This window comes from Schistocerca americana, chromosome 6, assembly GCF_021461395.2.
Source record: "Schistocerca americana isolate TAMUIC-IGC-003095 chromosome 6, iqSchAmer2.1, whole genome shotgun sequence".
In the NCBI taxonomy this organism is placed as follows: domain Eukaryota; kingdom Metazoa; phylum Arthropoda; class Insecta; order Orthoptera; family Acrididae; genus Schistocerca; species Schistocerca americana.
The window spans coordinates 182,930,919-182,951,516 of record NC_060124.1 but is presented as its reverse complement, the minus strand read 5'-3'; the positions used below and the strand labels follow the sequence as shown (position 1 = coordinate 182,951,516).

Below are 20,598 nucleotides of genomic sequence, written 5' to 3'. Positions count from 1 at the left end.
AAGATAACAACCATTTCCTCCACAGACTCTCCACAGTTCCTGTTCCTTTACCATATGGTGCCCTGCTCTTCACTACTGATGCCATCTCCCTTCACACTAACATCCCTAATGCCCACAGCCTTACCACTATTGAATCATCGTATTTCCCAATGCTCAATGGATTGTAAACCAACAACCTCCTTCCTAGTCACCATTACCAACTAAATCCTCACACATAATTACTTCACCTAAAGGCATTACCTACAAACAAATCTAGGATACAGCTAAGGGCACCCACATGACACCATCCTATCCCAACCTATTCAAGGGCCATCTAGAGGAATCCTTCCTAAACACCCAGAATCCCAAACCCCTCACCTGGTTCATATTCATTGATGACATATCTGTGATCTGCATCGACAAGCCACCTTCCTTGACGCTGACCACCTCAGAGACGGTTACATCAGTACCTCTGTCCATAGCAAACCAACCAAAAGCAATACCTCCATTTCGCCAACTGCCACACATTCTATACCATGAAGTCCCTTTCATACAGCCAAGCCACCCATGGCAATCACATCTGCAGTGATGACTGGTCCCTCTTGAAGTATATCTAGGGTCTCATTGAGGCCTTTACAGACCATAATTATACTCCCAGCCTTTTAAAAAAAACAGATCCCCCATGCCTTATCTTTCAAGTCATCCACCATCTCCCAAAGTCTCACCGTACTGCCACAGAGAAGCATTCCCCTTGTGACTCAGTACCATCCAAGACTGGAGCAACTGAATTACATTCTCTGACAGGGCTTCAACTACCTCTCATCATGCTCTAGAATTAGAAATCCTACCCTCTATCCTTCCCACCCCTCCCACAGTGGTATTCCTCTGCCCACTGAACCTACACAATATCCTCATCCTGCCTTACACAACCCCTGCTCTGGCTCATATTCCTGTAATATGACCTCCTCCCCCTCCTACCACCACCACCACCACCACCACCACCACCACCACCACCACAACCACCACCTACTCCATTCCAGTCACAAATGTCACCTATCCCATCAAAGGCAGGGCTATGAGTGAAACCAGACATGCGATCTAAAAGCTAAGCTGCAACAACTGTGCTGCATTTTACTTGAACATGACAGCCAACAAGCTGGCTGTCTCCATGAATGGCCATGGACAGAATGTGGCCAGGAAACAACTGTACCACTCTACTGCTGAGCACACTGCCCATCATTTCAATAACTGCTTCACAGCCTGTGCCATTAGGATCCTTTCCACTATCACCAGATTTTTCTAAATTTCAGAGGTGGGAACTCTTCCTGCAATATATCCTACATGCCTGTAACCCCCCTGCCTTCAAGCTTCATTAGTTATTGTACTTAGCTGTCTAGACTCTTCCCTGTTCTCATTCCAGCATTACACAGCCCTCTATTCCACCAATGCACCCAGCCTTTTTACTTCTCCACTTTTCTGCTACCCTCTCCCCCCCTTTCCCTGCTCTCTGTCTAACCTCGTGACTGCACCTAGCTGCCCCCTACTCTCCCTCCGCCTCGTCCCTGCATGCTCCCACTAGCAGCACTTTACCATCACCCATCCCTACCATGCTATCTCTCCCCCCCCCCCTCCTCCCCCCGTCCCCCAGCCTCCTCCTTACATCCACCTGGTTGCCTCTCCAATCATGTGCTGCTGCTCTCTCCCATCATGCACTCCTGTTGCTGTGTGTGTGTGTGTGTGTTTGACAAAGGCCTTAGCTCATTTTGTGACTGCCATTTTGTTGTACCTATCTGTGACTCAGCATCTCCGCTATATGGTGAATAGTGTGTGTTCAGCCAAAAGCATACCTGTTGAACACTCTTTTAGTTGTGTCTGCCTGTGACTCAACATCTGCACTCGTATATGATGAGTAGGAATCTATCCTTTTCATGATTTCTACATTTAAATAATTTAGGACAAAAATAACAACTCACTGAATAGTAGAAGCATTGAGTTGTATAGATTACCATTAATAAGCTAAGAAAACACAATTTAATGCTCTTTTTGTTTACTAAAATAATTTATTATACCCACTGTACAACTTATACAAAATACATTTTGTGTGTTTGCAGATGGTACAATTTTTACAACATCGTACCTTGACTCAACTCGTCAGAGCTTTATAGCCAGGTAGTCATACACTACCATCGTGCAACACAACCTCTGTGCATATTAACATATATCCAAGATTCATCATTTGAAAACAGTCATTCTTGTGCTAATGATAAAAGTCAGTCCATCACACAGTAACACTTTTTCCAATTCATACTGACTAGAAAATAATTTACATTTTAAGTCACTTATGCGGAATGTGCTCAACAGCCTCATACTAACTCAAAATTTACATTAATGTATTATGTTCACTGAATTGAGGCTTTCTAATAAGAACTGGTGGTAGACATACTCAGCAGGATCTTGATGTCTGGAAAAGACAGAAAGGAAAAAGTTTTGGTATACTAATTAAAAATTAACATGTTATCTGCATGGGGATTTTAAATTTATTACCTGTCCCATTTCATATCTGGCATTATACTGTCCAATATATCATTTGCATTTAGAATGCCGATGACTGTTCCATTTGGCATCATAATCTCTGTTGTTACTGGAAAGGAGTATTTGGAAAGCAGTTCTTCAGCTTCTCTCATGCCAGCAGCAGAAAGTTCCTGCAAAATAATTAGTTAGGAGTGTGATCTTGTTAACTTAAATAATGTGTTCTTGATATAAGTACCTCTCAGAATTGATTGCTTGGTTATTTTGGTTTAGGGTGTTTGATGTCACAGTCATCAGTGACTTAGTGAATAAAAATTCCACATGAGCTCTGAGCAGAAAACACATTAATCATGGCCACCTAACCCTGGCTCTACTATATTGAGGAGTGTGTGAAGTTCAGTATAAAAATTTTTAATTTTGCCTGAGGACTTGAAGCAAACCGCAATTCAGGTATCCTCCATTGTGTAAACTTGAACAGAAAGCGATCTGGAGTACAGGCCTTGGTGTGCTCTAGTTAATGATGGTGGTGGTGGTGGTGGTGGTGGTGATGATGATGATGATGATGATGATGATGATGATGATGATGATGATGATATGAATTTATATATTTTGCTGAAAGCATTCAGGAAAATGGAATTGAAACAAAAGCAGAAATCAAATGTCAAAAGATAGAAAATGCATACTGAGTCACCCAAGATATCTATGAGGGGAAATGTATCTTAAAAACAAACAAAATTAAGACATTACAATACAATAATTAATCCAGAGTGCCTCTACAAATCAGAAACACTAATTTTGAACAGTAAAACAAACAATGAAAACACTGAGAAAACAGGATGAAAAGTCTTAAGAAAAACTTGGTTATTTTATATCAACTGTGAGGCAAATGGGAAATCAAGCAGTATGCAACTATCCATAGCAAGATTAGAAAATGCAGTGAGCAATTATCAATAGCAAGATTAGAAAATGCAGGTTAAGATTCTATGGGCATATTAAAAGAAACAAAAGTGTTATTTCACACATCCATCCCACACGATGCCCGACCCCATTCGCATATGCATTGAAACAGGTTGGACACAGTGTGTAGTCAGCAGCATGACAGACCCACAGAGTTTGTAAGATGGAGAGAATGCTCATCTTAGACTGATACAGTATTTATCAAGAGTAACTACTCCACTAACCCAATTTCTTGCTTTAACAGCTGAAACCAATTTATTGCTTTAACAGCTCAACAGAATTTTATAACTATGTGATCAAGAGAACTATATCAACAGATCTTGTAGATCCCTTTGGAGTTACCGTTTCCCAGCAAGCTGGAGGAAAATTAGGTAGCCTGTAAGATCACAAGAGGACAGTAGAAAGAGCTTAGTACAGTGGTGATAGAGTCACAGTGCGGTGAGGCACCAAGAGGTGCAGTGATGAGGTATTGCACTCATGTGCAACAACACCCATGTACAACTATCCAGAGATACTTAGAAGTACAGAGGTACTGTTGATCCAGACTCCTTCTCCAAGGAAGATTGTGCCTTTACTTATTGGGCTGCTTTGGTCATTGACTATTTCATAGGTAAAGATACGCATCATATGTCATGGACAATTTAGACTCCAGAACTAACTCCTGTAAAGCATGTCAACATTCACAGGGTGGCAAAGACAAGGAGGGGCAGGTGGAGGGGCAACCACCATTATGGATTCTTTCTTAGCTCTAAGCATGTTCTCATAAATAGGATCGACTACCAAAAGGCTTGAGCATCTCATTTTGATACCAGAAATGTCGTGTTGAATCGGTAACCACGACACCTTTTAACCACTTTCTTTTCTCTCAAATCACTGTTTTTCATGGTGTGTTTCAAGGTTTAAACCCAAGTTGACAATTTCAGATTATAACTTAATTTGGATGATGGTGTCCACTATGTCCTTCCCCCATGTGGCTGTTACATCATTCTTTGAAGCACATGTCTCTATTGTGTTTTCCAGTTTTGATGGATGAGATCACAGGCACACCTTGGCAGGTTCAATGTCAATTCTTGTTAAAAGAAAAGAAAAAATTCCGTGACGTCTATATTTATGTGCTGCTCCATGATTCTGCTGTCAATATCTTTATTCTTGGCTTGTATGTAACTTCTGTGTCTTCTTTCAGTAAATGTGGTTTTTTTTCGTATCCAGAGTGTAATTACAAAGCTAATAAAATGTTTTCTTGCCTTTAAATAACATTTTTCATCAGGTTATGGGCCCAGTCATCAGGCCCTTCAAGCTTATCAATGCTGACCTTATAATCGCCGCTCGCAGTCATGTTTATTTACAGACACAGGCTCATTTCAAATATTGTTTTACTTCTTAAACTAGATGATTTTAGTAAATTTCGTCGAATTTTCTTTTTAAGACACAAAAATGAAGTGTGCACTGTGCTTAAGCAGTTTTTAAATGAAGCACGAACTAATGGACATGTTGTCAAACAATTTAATGTGATGGTGGCAAAGAATTTAACAATAAGAATATCAGTGAACTGCTTGCAGACAGGGGAATAGAGCTACTGATTCCTCCTCCTTACACTCCTGAACAAAATGGTGTGGCTGAACGGGAAAATAGGACAATTGTTGAAGCTGCCCGGTCAATGCTAAATCCGAGTAAATTACCTAAAGGGTTGTGGGCAGAGGCATGTAATACAGCAGTCTACCTAATAAATCGTACTGGAAAATCTTCAGTTGAAAATAAAACCCCTTATGAACTATGGTTTAATCGACCAGTAGGACGACTTGATCATCTCAGAATTTTTGGCACAGGCTGCTATGTTCACATTAACAAACAATTCCGTTCCAAGTTTGATGATAAGGCAGTTTTTGGACGACTTGTTGGATATGTTAATGACAAAGATGGGTTTAGAGTTTGGATTCCATCTAAAAGTAAAGTGGTGTTGAGTCACGATGTGAAATTAAAGCCAGAAATTGTTTGTGATTTACATAGTGATCATGTTGAATATAGTGATCATGTTGAATTTGAAGTCCCTCAGGAAGAATTTAATGATCCCAATTCATCTAAAGATGACCAATGTAAATCTCCTAGACTGTACACTTCTGGAGGAAGTCAAACTCAAGAAAAAATTGGCACTCTCGATTCTGGAGAAAGTCAAGAGTCGAGTGAATCTGATGAAAATAAAGAATTAACAGAATTTTTAAAAGCAGAAGCTGCTGAATCTTCTAATGAAGAGAAACAGAAGAATAAAAGACAACGAAGAAAACCAACCTGGATGGAAAGTGGTGAATTTTGCATAACAAAAGTTGATGCACTTGAATACAAAGATCCAAACTGTTTTCCAGAAATATTGCAGTCAAATGAGAAGGAAGAATGGATGCAAGCTATTAGTGAAGAACTTCAATCACTAAAGAAAAACAATACCTGGGTGTTGGTTGACCGTCCGAAGAATGCCAAAGTATTGCAAAACCGCTGGGTTCTACAGCGAAAGGTCGCAGTCAATGGAGGTACTCGCTTTAAAGCCAGATTGGTTGCAAAAGGCTGTATTCAGAAAGCAGGAATTGATTATGACGACACCTTTAGCCCTGTGGCACGTTATGACACCATACGAACTCTGTTGGCTGTAGCTGCTTCAAAGAAAATGCTGCTAGAACAATTCGATGTAAAGACAGCTTTTTTGAATGGAATACTTGAAGATGAAGTATATATGGAACAACCAGAAGGTTTCGAAGATGGTACAGGCTGAGTATGTTTCTTAAAAAAAAGTCTTTATGGGTTGAAGCAAGCGCCACGTTGCTGGAACAAACGTTTTGTTGAGTTCATGAAGAAAGCTGGTTTTTCAAACAGTGATGCAGACCCATGCCTATTTTATCATAGACAAAATGGAAATAACCTTTATGTGGCAATCTACGTTGATGATGGCCTGATTGTTGGCAGTAACAAGAAAGAAATTGCTGTTTTTATGGATGTTTTACAACATGAATTCAAAATAACAACTGGCAGTCTTGAAAATTTTTTTGGCATAAATATAAAGCAATATGAAGATGGAGCAATAATGATAAGTCAAGAGAAATATACAGAAGAAATTCTGCAAAGATTTCGAATGGCAGAAGGCAATACAATCTCAACTCCTATTGGACATGAGGACAATAATCAAAATGAAGAAGTTTCGTCATCTGTACCCTACCGTGAAGCAATTGGTTGTCTTATGTACCTTTCAACAGTAACTCGTCCAGACATCACTTTTGCAGTCAATAAAGCTGCTCGAGCTATGGAGAAACCAACCACTGAAGATTGGAATAGAGTAAAGCGCACATTCCAGTATTTGAAAGGGACCTTAAATTTTGGAATTGTATATAATAAAAAAGAAGAGCTAAAGATTTACGCTGATGCAGATTTCGCAGGTGATAACCGGACAAGGCGCTCAACAACTGGAATTCTTGCAAAGTACGCAGGTGGTGCAGTGTCATGGACAAGTCAGTTGCAGAAAGTAGTGGCCACATCCACAACCGAGGCGGAAATAATTGCAGCTAGTGAAGGAGTGAAAGAGTTAGTTTGGTTATGTCGTCTGCTACCAGAATTAGTGGAAATGTCGGGCCAGCCTCCAGTTCTTTACACTGACAATGCTAGTGCATTGAAGTTGGCAAAAAATCCAAAATATCATCAACGTTCTAAACATATAGAGGTCCGACATTTCTATGTTCGTGAAAGATATCTGAACGGTGAGATTTTCTTGGAACACATTGATGGACACAACCAGTTGGCAGATATTTTGACGAAACCCCTAGAACGAGTTCGATTTAATTTTCTATGTTCAGAAATTGGCATGCAAGAGACAAAGCAATAATTTCATGATTTTTCTTTTGGAGAAAGTGTTAAAAGAAAAGAAAAAATTCCTTGTCGTCTATATTTATGTGCTGCTCCATGACTCTGCTGTCAATATCTTTATTCTTGGCTTGTATGTAACTTCTGTGTCTTCTTTCAGTAAATGTGTTTTTTTTCGTATCCAGAGTGTAATTACAAAGCTAATAAAATGTTTTCTTACCTTTAAATAATATTTTTCATCAATTCTAAAGCCTTATTTGCACTGAAATCTCCATCCCTGTTTGTAATGTTTCCCAATATCATTATGTTGATATATTCCTTAATTACACTGCATTAGATACTTTGATCCTGTACAGCGACACTAGTTTTGTCATATTTAATGATTGTATTCCTGGTTGTGTTTGGTAATGGTTGATTTGCTTGCCTATGTGAAGTGTGTTTCATATGTTCCTTAGTTTTTTTTAAACAATGGAAACTCCAGGTAGGAATATAAAAAATGTAGGAAAAGACAAATTGCTGCTTACTGTACAGACTTAACAAGTGTCTTCTTTACTGTAAGTACCAACCTGTCTTTTCTGACATTGTTATTTTTTCCTCAACTGGTTTTGGTGCTCTGTTATATATTCAACCCAACACACTGGCAACAAATGTGGTGTATACCTGGTTTTTGGAGATCTGGATCATCTTTAATGACACCATTCTTGGAAGGAGTTAAATGCATTTAGAGAATTTACCACAGTACACTACCTATGTAAACATTTCTAAAGATTAGGGTATATAAGCAACCCATGTTTTTTTTCTCTGTTCTTGATCTCAGTCTCCTTCACAGGAATTCTTGAAATTGTCCACAATGATTAGTTAATCAAAATACCCATTTCTTCTGTACACTACTCCTATGTCTTGTGTTCTTTGCCAAGGCTCTTCTTACCTGATATTAAATATTAATAGTATGTTACTCCAAAATGTTCATTCATTCATGTTCCATGTCATTAAACAGAATCATTACAACAATGTGGAATTAGGTGAGGTACACACTAATAACTCTAAGCAGGCACTAGGAATTGCAATAATAACCAACTTCCATTAGCATGGTGTGTGTGTGTGTGTGTGTGTGTGTGTGTGTGTGTGTGTGTGTGTGCGCGCGTGTGCGTGTGCACGTGCTCAAGGAGGCACTCCAGTTACTAAGTTTCAAGTTGTTATTTTTTGAGTGTGCATACTGACGACTCAATGTTTCTGCTTTTCAGTGACTGGTCCCATTTGTGTACTGAAAACTATTTGGAAAATTTAATTGTTATATCTCTCTTGCATTGATGGAGCTCTACTTTCATAAAGGGAAGAAAATCACATTGATTAATTACACCATATGAATAAAACAACTCTGAAGAGGGATCATAAAATAAGAGTCCAACACGGTTTATTACTAGGGCCCCTCTTGTTCCTGAACTTTAAAAATGACAGTCCATTAACTTAAAAGGACTGTTTAAAAGTGTGATGTTTTCTGATGACAGAAACATACTAATCAAGACCCAGAACTCAGTTATATGACAATAGTGCAGATGATGCTGAAGAGGGCTACAACTGGTTCACAGGTAATGTAACAGGCATTAAGGATTGAAACTCCTGGTAGGAATATCAAAAATGCAGGAAAAGGCAGATTGCCACTTGCCATAAAGAAGACATGTTAAGTTGCTGACAGGAAAATTAAAAGACACTTATGCACAGCTTTCAGCCACAGCCTTCTTCAGAAAAAGAGAAGCGCACACTATTCATTCACACAAGCACGATCACATCACGCGCACATAAATGCCAACTCCAGCAGTTCGAGCCAGAGTGTATTCCAGCCCAAGATGCCAGAGTTGGCGGTCATGTGTGCATGAGGTGAGCTTGCTTGTCTGTATGAATGGTGTTTGTTTCTCTTTTGCTGATGATGGCGATGGCCAAAAGCTTTGCATAAGCATCTCAGTTTTGCCTGTCTGCAATTTAACATGTCATCTTTACGGTAAGTAGCAATCTATCTTTCCTTACACTGTTGATTATTTTACATAGTTCATAGTTATCTTCAAGGGTAATTCAGTTAAAGTAAATTAAGTATTCCGTATAAGTCAGTTGTAAAATTGCTGTGTAAAGTAGATAGTAAGTAGATGGTATCTTGCAGAGCCCTCTTCAAAGATCTTGGAATTCTGACAACCACTCCCCAACAAATATTCCCATGACTACCATTTTTGTTAGAAATAAGAATTTGTTTCAGATGATTTTGCTGTAGAAAAACAAAAGAAGATAGGAAAATAATGTCTAACAGGAAGACATTTACAGGAACTTGCTATGTTAATATACATTATTAATATTGCAGTGAAATGTAAGCATAAAAGATTGTCCAATAACCAGGAGAGTGGCATGTGGTTATGTGCCACTCATCAATTGTCTAAAAAGGAGTAATCACCTACCCTCATGTTTGTTTATTTAGTATTGTGTAACTTATTATATACAACCAAATTTAAAAAGCCAATTAATAATTTGGAATTACCAAAGAGTGCTTGTGATTAGACAGATTATTAATATTACTTTATACACTACTGGCCATTAAAATTGCTACACCAAGAAGAAATGCAGATGATAAACGGGTACTCATTGGACAAATATATTATACTAGAACTGACATGTGATTACATTTTCGTGCAATTTGGGTGCATAGATCTTGAGAAATCAGTACCCAGAACAACCACCTCTGGCCGTAATAACAGCCTTGATATGCCAGGGCATTGAGTCAAACAGAGATTGGATGGCGTGTACAGGTACAGCTGCCCATGCAGCTTCAACACGATACCACAGTTCATCAAGAGTAGTGAATGGCGTATTGTGACGAGCCAGTTGCTTGGCCACCATTGACCAGACGTTTTCAATTGGTGAGAGATCTGGAGACTGTGCTGGCCAGGGCAGCAGTCGAACATTTTCTGTATCCAGAAAAGCCTGTACAGGACCTGCAACATGAGGTCATGCATTATCCTGCTGAAATGTAGGGTTTCGCAGGGATCGAATGAAGGGTAGATCCATGGGTCATAACACATCTGAAATGTAACGTCCACTGTTCAAAGTGCCGTCAATGCAAACAAGAGATGACCGAGACGTGTAACTAATGGCACCCCATACCATCACGGCGGGTGATACGCCAGTATGGCGATGACGAATACATGCTTCCAAAGTGCGTTCACCGTGATGTCGCAAAACACGGATGCGACCATCATGATGCTGTAAACAGAACCTGGATTAATCCGAAGAAATGACGTTTTGCCATTCGTGCACCCAGGTTCATCATTGAGTACACCATCGCAGGCGCTCCATTCTGTGATGCAACGTCAAGGGTAACCGCAGCCATAGCCTCTGAGCTGATAGTCCATGTTACTGCGAACGTCATCGAACTGTTCGTGCAGATGGTTGTTGTCTTGCAAACGTCCCCATCTGTTGACTCAGGGATCGAGATGTGGCTGAACGATCTGTTACAGCCATGCGAATAAGATGCCTATCATCTCGACTGCTAGTGATACGAGGCCATTGGGATCCAGCACAGCATTCCGTATTACCCTCCTGAACCCACCGATTCCATTCTGATAACAGTCATTGGATCTCAACCAACGAGAGCAGCACTGTCACAATACCACAAACCACAATCGCTATAGGCTACAATCTGACCTTTATCTAAGTCGGAAACGTGATGGTACACATTTCTCCTCCTTACACGAGGCATCACAACAACGTTTCACCAGGCAACACCAGCCAACTGCTGTTTGTGTATGAGAAATCGGTTGGAAACATTCCTCATGTCAGCACGTTGTAGGTGTCGCCACTGGCGCCAACCTTGTGTGAATGCTCTGAAAAGCTAATCATTTGCATATCACATCTTCTTCCTGTTGGTTAAATTTCGCATCTGTAGCACGTCATCTTTGTGGTGTAGCAATTTTAATGGCCAGTAGTGTAAGTTGATGCTGAAAAAAGTTATTTCTATTTTCTAAAGACAAATATAAATGAGATACTGCCAGAATCCTTCATTTTGTAGTAAAATGAACTTTTAAATTCATTGTGTTGTCGTTTTTCATAATTTTTCTCCAATATGTATATCATCTACATGAGTTTATATTTTTACTACTCAAATCTAGGAAATCAGATCTCAATCATCTTTTGTCTGCTAAATTCTGCAATTGTAAAAGTTATGACATTCCTTTACCTTCAGATCAGCTACAAGTGCCCAAGAACTTATGAAATGTTTCTTGAGTGTGTCCATGACAGAAGAAGCAGACAGTGCACCTTCTCTCAAGGACCGACCTGAGCCTCAGCACGACTGGTCATCTAGGACACCCCAGAGAACAATGCAGTGTAACGGCTTTTGCGTCAGCTGAGAGAGCACCACTGCTTCCTTAATGGGATGATATTTGACCTATTGCATGACCACATTAATCAGGCATTAGAAAGGGGAACACATAAAAATAAAGATTACATAAAACAGGCAATTCAAAGTGTGAATGTTAAATATCAAACTGAAATCATATGATATAAAAGAACAGTGACTACCTTAAGAGACAACCAGCTATTACTGGTCTGACAGACATGAACAGAAAAGTGTTAAGAGCTTCTTTCATTCTAAAAAATTCTCATTCGCAGGAGAAGATGAAAGAAAATATCAAGAAAATATCTACAGTAAAGAAAGGAAGGGAAAGATACTAAATCCTAGAGAGAGAAAAGCTGTTGAGAGGCTCCACTATACTGAATGATCTGCAGGCAATAACTAGCTCAAAGAGAAGAATTAAATCATGGAGTGCCTAGAAGAGCATAAAAGAAAGTGCAGCTGTTATATTTTGATAACTTCCCTAGTTGGCTTCCTTAGCTGTTAATACAGATTTTGTTGCCTGCTGTGTGGACTATTTGTTGTGCACTTAACTAGTGACTGTCTCCTGACAATGACAAAGAAAAAGTTTCTCAGGAACTTTAGATGAAACAAAAACCAATGCAAAACCATAAAATAATGTTATAAGTAAGGAAAACATATTAAGACAGTATCCTTTACCAAAAAGTCTTACTTTTGAGCAGAGGGAGGGGGGGGAGAGAGAGAGAGAGAGAGAGAGAGAGAGAGAGAGAGAGAGAGAGAGAGAGAGAGAGAGAGAGAGAGAGGAGGGGGGGGGGGGGGGGTAGGGCGAGAGTTTCACCAGGGTTTAAGCAAACTGAGTGCAGGACCACACGTTTTACATACATTAAAGCCTGTTTTCTTTGTAATTAAATTATCTGCCATTCTAATCTCTAGTGCCTATTTTATTGCACAGCCCCTGATGGAAAATGTTGACAGTAACCTCTGAATTTCTTATACGATATAGCTACTGGTAATGAAGTTTATCTGAAACATGCTGCACAAATATTCAGTCAGATCTTTGAAGGATTTTGAAGTGGTACAAAAACTGGCCACTTGCATTAAATGTTAAAAAAATTAGAATTATGCACTTAAAAAATAGAAAAATGTAGCATCCTGTGACCACAATACATTGATACTGGTTCCATACATTTTGTAATGATGTGGAACATGTCAGTTTAACATAAGATTTCATTACACACTATTATTATTACAGTTTCTACTTCATAGCTAAAAATTCATCTATTGAGTAGAAGGAGTTGTTATTCAGAAATTCTTTTAATTACTTTTAATGCTATGTGGAAATGAACAAAGCCAGATTTAACCCACAATAGTGAAGATCGTTCTTTTTTCTAGTTCATGGAAATATATACCGTCTATGCAACTAACTGAAGGCAGTTTGTTTATTGCCATACACATTTTGCAGAGTCCATTTGCAGAACCACTTAATTTTCTGAAAGACATTATTTACAATTTCTTGATACCTCCCCAGTTAGAGGGCTCTGCTGATTTTAGCCAACTATCTATACTGTTAATTTCAGCCTTCTGCATTCTTTCACTTAAATATGAATTAAACCATTCTTGCACTGTCCCGTTCATGCCACAATACCTAAGTTTATCTAGATGAATGTCATGATCCACACAGTCAAAAGTCTTTGAGAGTTCACAAAATATTAAAATGGGTGATGTTCGGTTATTCAGAGCATATAACATTTGATCAGCAAAAGCATATACTGCATTTTCTGTTGAAAAGCCTTTCTGAAAACCAAACTGACATTTTTCAATATTGCATTTTTACAAATATGTGAAGCTACTCTTGAATACATTACTTTTCAAGAATTTTGGATAAAGCTGTCAGAAGTGAGACTGGGCAGTAGTTGTTAGCATCAGACCTATCCCCTTTGTTATGCAATGATTTAACAATAGTATATTTTAGTCTTATCTGAAATAATGTCCTGTTTCTGTGAGTTACTACATTATGTGGCTGAGAATCCTACTTATTTGTTGGGAACAAGCTTTTAGTACTCTGCTGGAAATACCATCAATTCCATGTGAGCTTTTACTTTTGATGAATTCATTATTTTCCTAATTTCATTAGGAGAAGAGAATTAAAACAGGAATCAGTCAATTACTACAAATACCCGGGTGTAACAATTTATGGGGACATGAAATAGAAAAATCAGACAGAATGGCAAGGAAATTCCTGGCAGAATGTAAATAAATTAGGGGTAGAGGAGACAACTCACCAGATAGGGGAAGTGTTGACAGGCACACAGGCACACAAAAAGAAATTAAAACCTTGCTAGCTTGTGTGTGTGTGTGTGTGTGTGTGTGGTGCGCACACGAGCTACTACATTGTGCAAGGAGCACACAATGTCTGCAGTTCTATGTGCAGTTTGGTAGGCTGGGGTGAGGGGTTCTGCTGTATTGTGTGAGCAGAAGGAGAAAAAGAGATTGGAAGGGATGGCTGACAGCTTGAATGGAAGCACCAAGTGTACAGGACAGGGATGTGATACACAGGCACCGGAGACAATGATTTTGTGTGACGCACAGTAAAATGGAGGAGTGGATTTGGAGGGGGTGCAGAACAGCATTTCATGTGGGAATGACCACCAACCAGCTGTCCATCAGAATGAAAGGCCACGTCCAAACTGCGGCAAAGAGTGGAGTTGACCACCCAGTTACAGAGCACAACATGTTCAGTTCAACTGCTGCTTCATACCCCATGCCATGTGTATCTGTTCCCCATCAACAGGTTTTCTGAACTTTGTAGATGGGAGTTACCCTTGTAACTCTCCTTTTCCTACAGTAATCCTCATGGTCTCAACCCCAGCTAAGACACAGCACCCTGTACCCTCCAGTCCCTGCTTCCTCTATCCAGCACCCATCACAATCCACTCCTCCACGGCATCATTGTCACAGTGACATATTAACTCACTGGCTCCAGTGCTTGTCTACTGCATCCCTATTTGGTACATGTACTACCTCTCCCTCACCCCTCTTTACTTACTGAACTCCAGAGAGAGAGAGAGAGAGAGAGAGAGAGAGAGAGAGAGAGAGAGAGACAGACAGAGAGAGAGAGAGAAGAGAAGATATTCACATGTATGTGAACTCCTAGCTCAAGAACTCATCCACAAGCTAGTAAAGTTCTCTCCAACACATCTGGTGCTCTAGCAATCCCTCTGGGATAAACCTCCACTAACCCGTTCCCACGGCCTCACCTCACCTTTTCCCTTCTCTATCCTGTCCACATCACTCCTCCTCTGTTCAAAATCATGTAGTGTCTCTCCCCCCCCCCCTCTCTCTCCTCCATCCCCCCTCCCCCCCCCTCCCCCTCGATTCAACCCCTCTACCCTCCCTTTCTCTCTTCATCTTCATCTTCACCTTTCTCTTCTCTTCTTTTTTCCTCATTCCCCTCAGTTCTCCCCTCTCCCTCTTCCTATATCTCCATACTTTTTTTCATCTTGTTATGGTGCCACAAAGCCATCTGTTCAAAGACCTGCCTCTTTCCCACTACCGCCTCTCTAACTCCTTCCCTCCCCCCATCAGCACAGGCAACTGCTTTCAATAATCCAGTGTCAGTGATTAGTCTTCCTGTGGTCATGAGCATGTGCATTTGGGTATCAATGTTTTTGTGTCTGTGAATGGGTCTACTAATGTTAGAAAAAGAGCTAGTTCTTGAAACCTAGTGTGAATGCTATTTTCCGTTACATGTTTCAGTGCTCCACACATCAGTCCACAATGGGTGAACGGTTGCCTTCCCCTGATTTTACATATTGTTCTGTCCAGGAATTCTCATTATTCTTTTACATCTTTGTAAAACTGTTCTTATAGTCTGTCCAACATATAATGTGCCACTTTTTTCCTTTTTTCTTTTTTGATTCATCCTAAATTTCTGAGACATTATTTTACTGTTTGATGGTGTATGCAAACAATGACTAGGACGGCAAGCAGCACGTCCACATCACAGTTTGGTTGGAGTTGAAACAATGAGCAACAAAACGTGCAGTTGCAACTGAGGAAGACACCTGTAATGTCAAAAAATTGTAACAATGTTGCTGTAGAATGGATTTCAGAAAGATAATTTGTGCATCTTGTGGATACTGTAACAAAAATGTTTCTTCCATTATACTTTAGTTAGCTTATCAAATTTGTACAAAATTTGTATATGTTTGCTAGCCCTATGTTCAACGCATATTGAACATGCCGTCTTACATTACACACCTCTTTAAATGGGAACATGGCTTTTTCAAGCATATCTTCAGCATCTTCGTCTGATATTTGTTGATCCCATTTAACTTTAGATGGTGTCAGTTGCTGCTCTGTAACATAAGAATATGGCAATTAATTGCAAATCACACTGAACTTCAGAGAATAACCATAATTAAGAAATACAGAATCTTTTTAAAACTAATAAAAACATTGAGCTGTATTGTCTTCTCAGTTATTGGAATGACATTCCTGTTTACATGCCAAAACTATGAAAATAAAGTTCACTAAAAACCTTCTGGGTATGCTGCCGCATCATCACATACAATACTAAAATAACTGATGTTTCAAATTTGCAACAGCAGCCTTTCTTAGAGCATAGACGGTTTATGCTGCAATTCTGCCAGTCTCATAAGACCACCAATTTACATTTTCTAAGTTTCTACTGGCCTTAAAATATCATTGGTTTTAGTGAAAAGGAGTTAGAGGAAGGTATGGGAACCTGTTCTTGTTGATAATTAGTAGCTTATTGTGAACTGGCAACAAGCTTGTGCAGGCTGTGCTTTCCTACTGGTAGTCACAGAAATTTGATGATTTGATGACAGTTCTGTGTGGTCAGTTTATGTAAAGCAGTCATCATAATCTCCAGTGAGGCCTCTGTGCAATGACCACATGTGGCCCAAGGTACTGGCAGGATGCAGATAGGGGAAATTAAACAGAGCAGCGGCTGGTAACACACTTAACGTCAAGGGCATTGGCAAAAGTGTGGCCAACATGCGTCATGAGGAGGCATTGGACCAATTTTCCAGAGCTGCCACAAAATCCAGGATTTGGTAGGATCTGCTAATGATGCTGTAAAATCTTTTCCACACTGCAGGTGCATACAAGGTATACTGTGTATGCAGTGTGAGCTAGGTGGGGGAAACTACTACATCTTTCAGCACCCACATGGAAGTGCACTAATGGTAAATTTGATTAGGGCAGTGCAATAGACTGGTTCTGGCAGAACACCATCTCTCTAGTAAGTTCGAGGAAGCCCAAGTGCTTGTGAGACAGCTGTGGATGCTCACACACAACTTAAGAGGTACAATTCATGTCTTGAAGTAGCCTAACAATCTCAACACCTGATTGCCAGCAATTCCAGTATGATGAACCACAAATAGTCACTGTTCAATGTCCTCACCGGACACTACCACAATTATCTCAAACTGTTGAGACAGAGCTGGCATAATATTCCTATGACTACACAGTCTCCAAAACCATGCTGCCTTTTTGGAGTAGGATCAGCAAGTTTCTTAATCCCTGTTTAGTTTCCTATACATCCCCTCCCTCTGTTCTGACTAACCAGTGGAATTTTGGAGCCAATAAAAATGAACATAATTGTTATTGGTACTTTTATGACAATGATAGAAAAAACAATACACTGAACTACCCACTGCCAGCAAAAATGCCCTGATGAGGATAACAACAAGACAACCAAAACATCAGTTATTTTAGTACTTTGTATTATGACACTGCAGCATAAACAGAAGGATTTTAATGAAATTGATACCAGGTACAGAAGCCTGCATATTTATAAAAAAGGAAATAACTGAAGGGTTGATTAAAGTGGGAAGTAATGGAAAGAAATGGTGGGCTGAGAAAAGCTCTTCTTGCTCCAGTGAAGCAGCCCCCCCCCCCCCCCCCCCCCAAGAAGTATGCTGTATGTTATGTGGCTATGAAAAAATACATAATCAGAACTAAGTATCACATTATTACTAATGTGTGCTCCAAATTTATATAACCAAGTACATGATTCTTGGTAATTTAATGCATATAGAGTGAGTGAGTGAGTGAGAGTGTGTGTGTGTGTGTGTGTGTGTGTGTGTGTGTGTGTGTGTGTGTGTGTGTGTGTGTGTGTCAGTGTTAGTACTGCATAAACTAAACATTGCATTTATTTTCAGTGTTACTCTGATTTGCACTCAATCCATTGTCTTTAAACCACGTACCGCAAATTCTTAGACTTGCTTTGCTTTGTTCCTTTAGGTCCTGTGTCATTTCCAGTTGTGATGAAAGTGTTATCAACAGCATCCAGAACAGATTTAAATGGCATGATACTAGGCAGATCATTAATATAAATTATGAACAATAAGGGTCCCAGCACAGAACTTACACACACTTATTGAAATATTTAGGATTCCGGAGTTTGTATCATTAAAGTGTATCTACTCTCTGAACCTCAAATGCTACTTTCTAAGTACTGTAAATTGTAAAATGATTCACAAATTTGCTGCACTGCCATTGCCAAACAGTACTATAATTATTACTTGTTTGTTGTCAATGCAGCAGATATAGACAAGAATTTCCCAGGTACAGGCTAACAGGATTACTATTCTCAAGTCATCACATACAAATTATTTAAAGGGGTTATTCATCTGCAGTGAATTAACGCCAATCACAATATAAGATATAAAGATTAATCCTATAAAGGCTTATATTTGTACCCAGAATAAGAACATTGGTACACTCATTTAAGTAAACCATCCTAAAACAGTATCAGTAGTGTGGAACAGCACATGCAAGGTCAGGAATGAACATCTCATCATTACATTAGATTGTTGTAAGTTTAGTCCAACCCCTCGTCCAAGTTGTGGGAGATGGGCAACAGCATAAAGTAGGGGATTGCCTGTAGGAGTGAGGTACAGTGGGGACTCTGTCTCCCATGACCACTACGGTAGCTGTGAAGGACCTACAGGAATCCTGAAAAGTGATGGCTAACAGGGCTCTAGTGAAACTATGATAGGCTCAGCAAGCCAGTAGTGGTTATGATTTCTGCTTTAAAAAATAGAATGAGCCTCGGAAAGGGTGGATTTAATCACCGACGAACTGGCTATAAACAAAGACTAAGATTTGGAACATTAAATATAAAAACATTGACTGGAAATGTGGAGGAGATGGTAGACATGATGGAAAGAAGGAAGGTAGGCCTATTGGGGTTAGCTGAAACGAGATAGAAAGGAGAAGGAAGGAGAGAACTGAGGAAAGGCTACTGACTGCACTGGAGTGGAAATGAGAAGGGAAGGAGAAATGGAGTCTGAGTAATAGTAAGAGATGGATTAAAAGAGGAAGTGAAGAGAATAAGTGACAGGATGATGATGACCAAAATTTCACTCAAGGGGACAACCATAGAGGTAATACAAGAGTATGCACCGCAAGTGGGTTGCACTTCTGAGAAGAAGCAAGAGTTTGAAGAGGAAATGCAGAAGCAGATGGGAAGGAAGAATATGATAGCAATGGGGGATTTAAACACACACATGGAAGAGGAAGACAAGGCTGCGAAAGTGTGCTTGGACCAGAGGGTTGCGGCTGCTGAAATAAGGAAGGTGAAAGACTACTGGAGATCTGTCAAATGAATGGCTTGCTGGTTGGGAACTCTTGGTTCAGGAAAAGAGAGAGCCACAAGATTACTTGGTACAGTCAAGACTTAAAAAGAAAGTCGATAGTTGACTACTTCCTGTACACCATCAGAGGCCTTGGATAGCGACCACAGTTTGCTGGTAATGAACCTGAGAGGGATTAAGGATAATAAAGGGACAGAAAACCAGGAAAAATGTATAAGGGTAAGGAAGTTGAAGGAGGAAGAAAGCAGGCTACAGAACCTGCAAGTAGCAAAGGAAAGCATCCCAAAGTATGAGCAAAAATGGTTGAAGAGGAATGAGTAGCTTCACTGTAACATTAGTAAGTGCAGCGGAAGAAATATGCGGGAGGACAAGCAACAAAGAGAGATGGAAAGAAACACCCTGGTGGGATGATAGAACAATGGATATAGTACAGAAGAAGAATAGAGCCTTTAGGGTATGGTTCCAGAAGAGAACAGTACAGACAAGAGAAGAGTATGAGGCAAGAAAGAAAGAAGAAAAAAGAGTGGTGGTGGAGGAAAGCAGAAAGTGGATGGAACAGGGCACCAGAATGATGAGGAGGCTAGTGAAGGTTCAAAAAAGTTGTTATACTGGAATATTAAAAGTAAGAGGAAGAACGGTATGACAGATTACGCTCGAATGGTGAACAGAAGTGGACAAGATCAAGAGAATAAGGAGGAACTCAAGAATATGTGGACGGAGTATTTTGAAGAACTCCTGAACCCGAATGGGGACCTGGATGAGGAGGAACAAGCTGAAGAGGAAAAGCAAATAGAAAAAGACCTTACATGGGGGGGAAGTGGAAGAGGCATTGGGCAAGATGAAGGGAGGGAAGTCACCAGGTCTGGATGAGTTAAGTGTAGAGATGGTGAGAGCAGAAGGAGAGGTGCGGATTCAATGGCTATATCGAGTAATGAAAATTGTGCGGAGACAGAAGATGATCCCAGAAGACTGGAAAAAGGGAATAATTGTCGCAATCTTTAAGAAGGGAAATAGAAAAGAGTGCAAGAACCACCAGGGGATAACACTGATGAGTCATTGTGCAAAGATTTTTGAGAGAATTTTGGAAGCACAAATTCGAGCAAAATTAGAAGGAAAAATGAGAGAAGAGCAACATGGCTTCAGAACAGGAAGGCCCACACTGGATCTAATTCTGGCTGTAAGACAACTGCGGGAACAGCACTATGAATATGGAATAGATCTACCAATGACCTTCCTGGACATTGAAAAAGCGTATGATAGTGTACGTACAAGCAAAGTGTGGAAAGCCCTGGAGAACAGAGGAGTAGCAAA

At 39.9% G+C, this 20,598-nt stretch overlaps 1 protein-coding gene across 1 annotated transcript in view; it reads right to left on the bottom strand.

Annotated features, from left to right (window-relative positions):
* Window positions 1-2,025: 2,025 nt before the first annotated feature.
* LOC124620037 (selenoprotein N-like) overlaps window positions 2,026-20,598 on the bottom strand; it is a 153,181-nt gene continuing 134,608 nt past the window's right edge. Inside the window, exons 7-10 of the mRNA XM_047146703.1 lie at window positions 15,923-16,020; window positions 11,525-11,734; window positions 2,524-2,681; window positions 2,026-2,440 (exon numbers count right to left, since the gene is read on the bottom strand). Of these exons, the coding sequence (XP_047002659.1) occupies window positions 11,630-11,734; window positions 15,923-16,020 (203 nt within the window). The 3' untranslated portion in view covers window positions 2,026-2,440; window positions 2,524-2,681; window positions 11,525-11,629. The remainder of the gene's footprint in view (window positions 2,441-2,523; window positions 2,682-11,524; window positions 11,735-15,922; window positions 16,021-20,598) is intronic.